The 11,111-nt window shown below is 45.9% G+C and overlaps 1 protein-coding gene across 1 annotated transcript; it reads right to left on the bottom strand.

Moving 5' to 3' along the window:
• Positions 1–3,488: 3,488 nt before the first annotated feature.
• On the bottom strand, positions 3,489–8,862 carry LOC123448355 (3-ketoacyl-CoA synthase 20-like). The gene is made up of 2 exons (XM_045125203.1): positions 7,939–8,862; positions 3,489–4,458 (listed from the first exon to the last, which is right to left on the bottom strand). The coding sequence occupies exons 1-2, from the start codon at positions 8,686–8,688 to the stop codon at positions 3,664–3,666; spliced, it is 1,545 nt and encodes a 514-aa protein (XP_044981138.1). The 5' UTR covers positions 8,689–8,862; the 3' UTR covers positions 3,489–3,663.
• Between the last annotated feature and the right edge of the window lie 2,249 nt (positions 8,863–11,111).

The following is an 11,111-nucleotide window of genomic DNA, read 5'->3' on the forward strand; positions in this document are numbered from 1 at the left end:
AACGTTGAGTCTATCACACCCGATCATCACGTGGTGTCTCGAAACGACGAACTGTAGCAACGGTGCACAGTCGGGGAGAACACAATTTCGTCTTGAAATTTTTAGTGAGAGATCACCTCATAATGCTACCGTCGTTCTAAGCAAAATAAGGTGCATAAAAGGATTAACATCACATGCAATTCATAAGTGACATGATATGGCCATCATCACGTGCTCCTTGATCTCCATCACCAAAGCACCGGCACGATCTTCTTGTCACCGGCGCCACACCATGATCTCCATCAACGTGTCGCCATCGGGGTTGTCGTGCTACTCATGCTATTACTACTAAAGCTACATCCTAGCAAAATAGTAAACGCATCTGCAAGCACAAACGTTAGTATAAAGACAACCCTATGGCTCCTGCCGGTTGCCGTACCATCGACATGCAACTCGATATTATCTATTACAACATGATCATCTCATACATCCAATATATCACATCACATCGTTGGCCATATCACATCACAAGCATACCCTCCAAAAACAAGTTAGACGTCCTCTAAATTTGTTGTTGCATGTTTTACGTGGTGACCATGGGTATCTAGTAGGATCGCATCTTACTTACGCAAACACCACAACGGAGATATATGAGTTGCTATTTAACCTCATCCAAGGACCTCCTCGGTCAAATCTGATTCAACTAAAGTTGGAGAAACTGACACTAGCCAGTCATCTTTGAGCAACGGGGTTACTCGTAGCGATGAAACCAGTCTCTCGTAAGCGTACGAGTAATGTCGGTCCAAGCCGCTTTAATCCAACAATACCGTGGAATCAAGAAAAGACTAAGGAGGTCAGCAAAACGCACATCACCGCCCACAAAAACTTTTGTGTTTTACTCGAGAAGACATCTACGCATGAACCTAGCTCATGATGCCACTGTTGGGGAACGTCGCATGGGAAACAAAAAATTTCCTACGCGCACGAAGACCTATCATGGTGATGTCCATCTATGAGAGGGGATATTCGATCTACGTACCCTTGTAGACCGCACAGCAAAAGCGTTAAGAAACGTGGTTGATGTAGTGGAACGTCCTCACGTCCCTCGATCCGCCCCGCGAACCGTCCCGCGATCAGTCCCACGATCTAGTGCCGAACGGACGGCACCTCCGCGTTCAGCACACGTACAGCTCGACGATGATCTCGGCCTTCTTGATCCAGAAAGAGAGCCGGAGAGGTAGATGAGTTCTCCGGCAGCGTGACGGCGCTCCGGAGGTTGGCGATGATCTTATCTCAGCAGGGCTCCGCCCGAGCTCCGCAGAAACGCGATCTAGAGGTAAAATCGTGGAGATATGTGGTCGGGCTGCCGTGGCAAAGTTGTCTCAAATCAGCACTAAAACCTCCGTATATATAGGGGGGGGGGAGGGGGAGCCTTGCCTTGGGGTCCAAGGACTCCCAAGGGGGTCGGCCGAGCCAAGGGGGGCAACCCTCCCCTTCCAAACCGAGTCCAACTAGGTTTGGAAGCAGGAGTCCTTCCCCGTTTTCCCACCTCCTTTTTTTTTCTTTTCTCTTTGATTTTCTTCCTATGGCGCATAGGGCCTTCTTGGGCTGTCCCACCAGCCCACTAAGGGATGGTGCGCCACCCCCAAGGCCTATAGGCTTCCCCGGGGTGGGTTGCCCCCCCCCCCCCCGGTGAACACCCGGAACCCATTCGTCATTCCCGGTACATTCCCGGTAACTCCGAAAACCTTCCGGTAATCAAATGAGGTCATCCTATATATCAATCTTCGTTTCCGGACCATTCCGGAAACCCTCGTGACGTCCGTGATCTCATCCGGAACTCCGAACAACATTCGGTAACCAACCATATAACTCAAATACGCATAAAACAACGTCAACCTTAAGTGTGCAGACCCCGCGGGTTCGAGAACTACGTAGACATGACCCGAGAGACTCCTCGGTCAATATCCAATAGCGGGACCTGGATGCCCATATTGGATCCTACATATTCTACGAAGATCTTATCGTTTGAACCTCAGTGCCAAGGATTCATATAATCCCGTATGTCATTCCCTTTGTCCTTCGGTATGTTACTTGCCCGAGATTCGGTCGTCAGTATCCGCATACCTATTTCAATCTCGTTTACCGGCAAGTCTCTTTACTCGTTCCGTAATACAAGATCCCGTAACTTACACTAAGTCACATTGCTTGCAAGGCTTGTGTGTGATGTTGTATTACCGAGTGGGCCCGGAGATACCTCTCCGTCACACGGAGTGACAAATCGCAGTCTAGATCCATACTAACTCAACGAACACCTTCAGAGATACCTGTAGAGCATCTTTATAGTCACCCAGTTACGTTGCGACGTTTGATATACACAAAGTATTCCTCCGGTGTCAATGAGTTATATGATCTCATTGTCATAGGAACAAATACTTGACACGCAGAAAACAGTAGCAACAAAATGACACAATCAACATGCTACGTCTATTAGTTTGGGTCTAGTCCATCACGTGATTCTCCTAATGACGTGATCCAGTTATCAAGCAACAACACCTTGTTCATAATCAGAAGACACTGACTACCTTTGATCAACTGGCTAGCCAACTAGAGGCTTGCTAGGGACAGTGTTTTGTCTATATATCCACACATGTATATAAGTCTTCATTCAATACAACTATAGCATGGATAATAAACGATCATCTTGATACAGGAATTATAATAATAACTATATTTATTATTGCCTCTAGGGCATAATTCCAACACTACCGGCCTTCTGCCTTAGGTTATAAGGGTAGGAGGGAGGTTGGAGGAGACGAGGGTGCCGCGGCCGACGCGACGGCGCCGTCTCGGCGTAGGGAGGATGCGACGTAGAGTAGAGGAGGTGGTGGCTAGGGTTAGGGTTCCGGCTCCTCTCGGAGCCGGGCAATAGAATTGTCTTATTGCTTGATTCCAAAAAAGTTGTTTATATCGGTTTATATAATATCGATAACTTGGACTCTAAGATAAGTAAGATAACTTGAACTCTAAGATAACTAAGATAACTTGGGCTAAGCCCCTAATATTATTAAGATACTGGGCCAGTTTGGCTAACTGGGCCTCTGGTAATAACATCTTCTTCCTTCATACCAGCAGGAACGTGCGGATTCACACACGGAGGAAGCCGTCGGACTTGAGGGAGGACTGTTGAACAAAGATGACTTCGCCGCCATCCTATAGGGATCCTATAGGGAGATGAAACGGAACCCGTTGGTAGTGTTGAACCACTTCATCATGCCCTTGACCAGATCCAACATCTTGATCAGCCGCATGACATGATGACCAAAATCCTAGAAACCCTAGATCGATGTGAACATGGAGGGGATGGGAGGGGGTGGAGGGCATGCAGCCTACACAATTGGTCTTTTTGCGTGTCATTTATTGACCTCTAGTTCATGTTTAGTCTTTGAAAAAAAAAACAGACATGAACTAAAGAGTTTTTAGTTGGGATTAAAAAAAAGTGCTAAAACTTTTTAAAAACAGGGCCTTAGTCCCAACTAACCAAACAGACTGCAACTGAAGTTCCGTATCAATTCAGCTAGCTCAAACCATAGAGATACAATAATTCAACAGATACCTTTCAAGTTGGAAAGAAGATTGTTTTCTAGAAAACCCTCTGTTTGGTACTCGACCTTGACGAGTCTATCATGACGATGAAACGACGCTCTCCACCTTGGGCACCACGACTGGGAACCGGTAGATCTCCTCGATCCACGGGTTGTTGCAGGCTTCCTTTGACGGGTGAATGTCCTTGAGCGCGCGCCACACGGCGCTGTTACACTTAAACCCTGACCCAAAGGCGATCTGCCACACACGGTGGCCGCGCCGAACGCGTCCCTTGGCCTCCGTGTACGCAAGCTCATACCACAGCGAGCTGCTAGACGTGTTCCCCCACCGGTTCAACGTCATCCTTGAAGGCTCCATGTGCCAGTCACTGAGCTCCAGGTTCTTCTCGATGGTGTCGAGCACTGCCCTACCGCCTGCATGGATGCAGAAGTGCTCGAAAGCCATCTTGAAGTCCGGAATATAGGGCTTCATCTTGAGACCAAAGATCTTCTTGCCGATGAGAGAGGTGAGGAAAAGGATCTGCTCGGACATGGGGAGAACGAGGGGGCCTAGCGTGGTGATGTTGGTCTTGAGGGCCTCGCCGGCTACTGCCATGAGGTCCTTGGAGAGAGCGACACCAACCCTGCCAGCCTTGTCCTCCTCCTGAAACACGCAGCGGTAGGCGCGGTCGTCGGCGCCATGATGCGTCCGCACCGTATGCACGAGCTGGTACTTTGAGCGGCGCTTATCAGCGCCACGGTTGCTGAGGAGGATCGCCGCGCCGCCCATGCGGAAGAGGCAGTTGGACATGAGCATGGAGCGGTCGTTACCCCAGTACCAATTCAGCGTGATGTTCTCCATGCTCACCACTAGCGCGTACGAGTTCCGGTGGACCTGCAACACGGCAACTCCAATCAGAAGCAAATTACTAATCTTATTGCCAATCAAATAATAAACACATGCGGACATGCCTATTGGAATACTACCACTAGACGTCTGCATGTGCATCCGTATTCACTACAGACAGCTATTCTCGATGAATAAGAGCAAGTACAATAAATCGAAATCAACGAACAATAATAAATAAACTACGCCTTCCGTTACAGTTTAATTAAGACACGGTTAAATTTACGTGTATTTTCACAATAAAAAAAGATTAAAACGTATTGCATTTACTCCTAGCAACTAACTAGTACTTTTTTCTAAGCAGTTAGGTTTCAGAAAATTTCGAAGCACGCCTTCTAAACCGTGACGGAGGAAGTAATATATTTTACTTAGTTGAATAAAATAGAAAAGAAAAAAGAAGGTAAGCGAGAAAAGAAAAAGAAGGTAAGCGGACTCTTACTTAAGAACCAGCTCTAACACGTGTCTAGACAGTTTATGTGAATGAAAGGTGGATCATATTATAAAAACATAACATATTTTTTTAATTATCTATTGTACATGTTGACTATAAAAAGAACTTCAGATGACATGGTAAAAGCATGGTTAATAATATAGCCAATTATTGGCTCTAAAATGTTGTCATATCATCTATAGCCAACACATACATCCACTCATACGTACAATAAAGTTAGCTATAAGATCATTATTTTTTTTATCAGTTTTTTTTATCTCTTTCTTCACATTTATTGAATTTGTCTAGGAATCCGCATAGAGCTAGGCTCTAGCATAAGAGCCGACTCCCCTTACTTTTTTTATGAGGGTGCTTGGATACGTTTTAGTCTCATGATTAAAAATAGTGAGACTAAAACTTGCTAGCCTCACCCATGCTTGGATCCAAATACTAAAAAGACTAAAATCAAGTTAATGAGCATTTATTATCTTGCAAACCCTCCAATCCAAAACTAGTCTGAGGAGTTAAATGAGGAGAGAGAGGACTAATGCACATTTTAGTAGGGGTACCCCTGACTAAAAGATTTTAGCCTCAAGACTAGTTTTAACCTCTCTTTAGTGAGGGGTGCTTGGAACTTTAGCCTCTTAAAGAGACTAGTTTTAGTCAAACTAGTTTTAGTCTTTTGGATCCAAGCACCCTAATTGCCATGTAGATAGGCTTATAACGAGTGCGGACGTTTGGAGCTCGGCCTCCATGGAGGCTGAAATTTTTAAATAATTCAAAATTCAAACTTTTTGGTTTCAAAAAAATTTGAAAAAAAATATGAAAGTAAAGAAGGATGTTATGCGTATGTGTGCAAAAATTTAGGATGAAATACCTTGAAATACGATCTGCACAAAAAAGACAAATTCATGACCTGAAATGATGAATAGTGTCATGTGTAAAAAAGGCTCAGATTTGTCTTTTTTGCACAGCCCTCATTTCAATGTATTTTTTTTAAAATTTACACACATGTGTGTTACGCCTTCACTTATCCCTGTATTTGTTTTCATAATTTGTTGAAATGTAAAAATATGAATTTTCATGAAATTTGAATTTTAAATTTAAAGGCCTCCATGGAGCTCGGCCATCAAAAGCAATTTCCGGGCTTATAACCTACTACTCCCTCCGGTCCTTTTTACTCTGCATATTAGATTTCGGTCAAGTCAAACTTTGTAAAGTTTGACCAAATTTATATTAAAAAATATTAATATCTACAATACCAAATATATACATTATGAAACTACATTTCATAAAGAATCTAACAATATTGATTTGGCATGGTGAATGTTGACGACTTCTTCTATAAGTTTGGTCAAAGTGATGATACTTTGACTTCAGACAAAAATTATATGCAGACTAAAAAGGACCGGAGGAAGTATTATACTTGCTTTAATGGCTTATAGCCAGCACAAGGCTATGCTATTAACCATGCTTTAATTGGCCCTAGTGGCTACTGACATCAACACAAGATTTATTGGACGAGATCTTCCTGTCAGCTAGCTGCCCTCATCAATACTATTATTAGGACAAGTGGTGAATTGCTAGCTCGTCGATCGACCGATAGCCTTTGTGCTTAACCACTCTCAAAGATGAGAAACACTCGCTGCATGGACCGTTTTGGGAGTACAAGCGAATGAAACAGAAGCACTCTCCGCAAAAAAGAAAAAAGAAACAGAAGCACTTGCTCCCGAGCTGGTGCACCAACAGGTTTCGATCAGTACAAGTAGCCGTAGGAGTGCTATATGAGCAGTGGTTGAGTAGTGATTAATGGGATGTTATCATCTTAACAACAACGCCCAATAAGCACGCAAGGTGTGCAGGTTCACCAAATAAACAAATACTCCCTCGGTTTCAAAATAACTGTCAACTTTATACTATTTTTAGTATACAATTATAATAGGCTTGAGACACTTATTTTAAGACGATAGAAATAGTTTTTCAAGTAGTCATCAGATTAATCAAGGATACAGTCAGATCTCTGTTCGTCGAGATTAAGGTTCTGACTGTCACTGAATTACTACAACACAAATTACTAATAGTACTAACAACCAACTATTATATACAGTACTACTTAATGTTCCAGGATAATATCGCCCTCCTCCGTAGATGGTGTAATCCAACGCGTATAACAGCAGCGAATGTTGACAATGACAACATGGATATATAGGTACCACGCAAAAAAGAAACATGGATATATATGTCAGAAAAGTAGAAAACTACATGAAATGTTTTCGAATCTGTCTCTTACAATATACCGTACTACTTCCTCTGTTCATTTTTATAAATCGTTTCAGACAAGTGAAATTAAACAGAGGAAGCACTTCATAATCTACTCCCTCCGTTTCTAAATATAAGTCTTTATAAAGATTTCATTAATGGATGTATATAGACATACTTTAATGTGTATATTTACTCATTTTGTTTCGTATATAGACGCCTAATGAAATCTCTTAAAAGACTTATATTTAAGAACGGAGGGAGTATGATCCTACAGTATTATTTATGGCGGGCAGGAAATCAACCATGCATATCAAACATCATAAAAGAAAAACCGTAATCCTTGACTGAAAACCTTCATCTTAGGCCCTGTTCGATAATCATCCACTCCCAGAATCCGTGGAATTGAGAAACTGCAGCTCCACAATTTTAAACTACAGTTCCGTCAACTCTATTTTTGAATCTAGCTACAGAGATTCTCTGGACGATATCTGGATTACATGATGCAACCGATGAAAAGTCAAACCAAGTCAAAGTTTGATTTCCCTTCCAAGCACTCACTCGGTTCGATCCATGCTATCCATTTACCGAACCATCAGCTGACGTGCCGCCACATGCGGTCGCTGAACCACGTGCCGCCACATGCGGTCGCTGAGCCAAGTAAGATTTTCCTTGATCCGAAAGATGGCTCATGCATGCATGAATTCTAAACCGTACTGTATAGGAGTACTCCTAGCAACAAGTAGTACTAGTAGGTACTCGAGGAGTGGTCTTATTACCTGGAGCAGCTGCTTGGCCAGGTCGATGGAGATGAGCCCAGCGCTGCATCCCATGCCGCCGAGGTTGTAGCTAGCGACGTTACCGCGGAGCTTATAGTGGTTCACGACCATGGCAGAGAGCGACGGCGTCGGGTTGAAGAGGCTGCAGTTGACGACGACGACGCCGATGTCCCTGGCCCCCACCCCTGTGTTGGCGAGCAGGCTGTCGATGGCGCCGAACATAACAGCCTCTGCCTCCCGCCGCGCCTCCGCCATGCACGGGTTAGGCGGCGAGTTGAGCACCGCCGCCGGGAAGTAGGTCTCCTGCCCGAGCCCCGACCGTTCCAAGATCTTCCGCTGGAACGCCAGGTTGTCGTCGGTGAACACCCCGGCCTTGTTGGACTGCTCCATGAAGGTCTCCCGGGTAACCACATGCTCAGGCCCCGGCTTGTAGCACGCCAAGTCTAACAGGTACACCGCGCGGGGCCGCCGCGCGAGGTAGACCGTTGCAAGGGTTGTGGCGACGGACACGAGGGAGACAGCGAGCTGGAGGTTGGCGACGAGGTAGGCGCGCGCTGCGGCCAGGTCGGACGGGGTGAGACGGGACGCACGGAGCGCCAACGCCACGGCGAACGGGGCCAATAGTACGTAGACCGCGTTGGACACCACGATGTGGTAGCCAAGCTTGAGGTACCCGGGGCGGCGAGGTCCGTGATGCTTATGCTTGCTTTCGCCGCCGCCGGTCGTGGTTTCTTGGGCGGCGGCGCTCATGGTGTAGGAGTAGGACACGGGCCGGCTAGCGTGCGTGGTGGCTGCCGACCGGTGGTTGGTCGGGGTTGGGAAGTGTTTCTCCGGGATGAATTGGGAGGTGGGGAAGCGATATATAGGAGTATAAGGGTTGCGGTAAGCGGGAGGTGGGTGCAACAACCGGAGCTACCATTAAGACGGAGGTGGAGGCACCACAGCAACAGCAGGGGAGAGGGGAGAAGTGTGGGTGGGGATCGGTTTCGAGTTATTAATGTGAGACGCGCCTCGGCACGGTGGTCGTGCTCGTGCAGGAGTGGGTCTCGGTCGCTCGGGGTTGTGTAATGTGGCTCGGAGTAGTAGTAGTACTGTATATAGGAGAAATAAATACGGTTGGGTTGGCGTTGGGGTACAGAGGGAGACGCCAGCAGACGCGTACTGCTTCGTACCTTCGCGTGTGAGTTCCTTTCGGGTGCGCGGCGGCTCTTTTCTTCATTATCACACGATCATCGTTGACCTAGCACAAGTATGCCACTTTTTTCTTAAACTAGTTAGCAGACACGACGCACATATAATAATCAAACAAAGAAAATTTCTCCGTCATCCTAGTTAGAATACATTTTTTTCATATAAGCATCATATCTCATATCAAACATTCACACACAATGAATTCCTCAATCATATAAACTTAACAAAAACACGCTACATGCAATAGCACCGTAGTCCATTTCATCCCACAATTGACAATCAAGTAGCACACACATAGAGTACAACTTTGTCATCAGCTTGGGATCCATAAAAAATAAAATGTGAAAGTAAGTTACACTAGTGGAAAACGGGCCTTTGGCCTGGACCCTTTAGTCCCGACCTCCATCTGGGCCGGACTAAAGACCCGGCCACGTCGCCCCAAAATCGCAATGCCGTCCACGAGGCTTTGGTCCCGGCCCGGAAGGAGCCTTCAGTCCCGGTTTGAAACCGGGACTAAAGGGCTACGCGGTGTGCAGCCCGCATGTGCGCCACCTTTAGTCCCGGTTTGTGTCTCAAACCGGGACTAAAGTCCTCTGCCTATATATATATTGGCCACAGCCCCCCTCTCCCCTCTTCCTTGCATTTTTCTTGGATGGAAGAGTGTGGGTGTGTGCTAGCTCTCCATTTTTCTTGGATGCACTAGAGGTGTTTGTTGAAATGTGTGTTAGAGCAATGCCGCTTCAGTTCACCGAACACAACTACGATATGAGATGCCCGAGCCACGCTTAAACCTCTTCCTCTTTATTTCTACTTATTCTAAAAGGTTAGCAACTATATTTCCTCGTTTAGACCGTGAGGTACTATTTTTTAGGATCGTGATTGTATTTGATATACTGTCGTATAACGCGGATGAGCCATCCATGGATGTACGGTGATCGACGCACAACCGCTTATAGAGAAGGCGTGCATTCTTTTCAAGATGCAGCCGATGCGAACAAGCATGGTGGTGGCTATATGTTTTGTCCATGTGTTGAATGTCGGAATGAGAAGGATTACACTTCCTCAAGAGTTACTCAGAGCCACCTGCTTCGGTCCGGTTTTATGTCGGGCTATAATGTTTGGACCAAGCACGGAGAAAGAGGGGTTATGATGGAAGACGAAGATGAAGAAGAAGAGAACGATGATGACAACTACCGATCTATGTTCCCTGAGTATGCTGATACCGCAATGGAAGACAATGAAGAAGAAGATCAGGATGAAGAACGGGAACCAGATGAGCCCGCTGATGATCTTGGCCGGGTCATTTCTGATGCACGGCGAGGTTGCGACACAGAAAAGGAGAGGTTGCAGTTCGAGCAGATGTTACAGGACCACAACAAATTGTTGTACCCAACTTGTGAAGATGGCCAGAAGAAGCTGGGTAGCACACTGGAATTGCTGAAGTGGAAGGCAGAGACCGGTGTGACTGACTCGTCATTCGAAAATTTGCTGGTACTGATGAAGAAGATGCTTCCAAGAAAGAACGAATTGCCCGCCAGCATGTACGAAGCAAAGAAGCTTGTCTGCCCTCTAGGATTAGACGTGCAGAAGATACATGCATGCCCTAATGACTGCATCCTCTACCGCGGTGAGAAGTACGAGAATATGGATAAATGCCCGGTATGCTCTGCATTGCGGTATAAGATCAGAAAAGATGACCCTGGTGATATTGAGGGCGAGCCACCCAGGAAGAGGGTTCTTGCCAAGGTGATGTGGTATGCTCCTATAATACCACGGTTGAAACGTCTGTTCAGAAATAAAGATCATGCGAAATTGTTGCGATGGCACATGGAATATCGTATGAAAGACGATAAGTTGAGGCATCCCGCTGATGGTCGGCAGTGGAGAAAAATCGAGAGAGAGTTCCCGAGATTTGCAGGTGACGCAAGGAACTTATGGTTTGGTCTGAGTACAGATGGCATGAATCCTTTTGGGGAGCAGAG

The sequence above is a fragment of the Hordeum vulgare genome, chromosome 4H (genome assembly GCF_904849725.1).
Source record: "Hordeum vulgare subsp. vulgare chromosome 4H, MorexV3_pseudomolecules_assembly, whole genome shotgun sequence".
NCBI lineage: Eukaryota > Viridiplantae > Streptophyta > Magnoliopsida > Poales > Poaceae > Hordeum > Hordeum vulgare.

Coding starts and splice junctions, on each gene's coding strand:
- LOC123448355 (XM_045125203.1), bottom strand. CDS start 8,688: ATGAGCGCCGCCGCCCAAGAAACCACGACCGGCGGCGGCGAAAGCAAG. Junction 4,459..7,938: donor TGGCCAAGCAGCTGCTCCAG/GTAATAAGACCA, acceptor GCCGTGTTGCAG/GTCCACCGGAACTCGTACGC.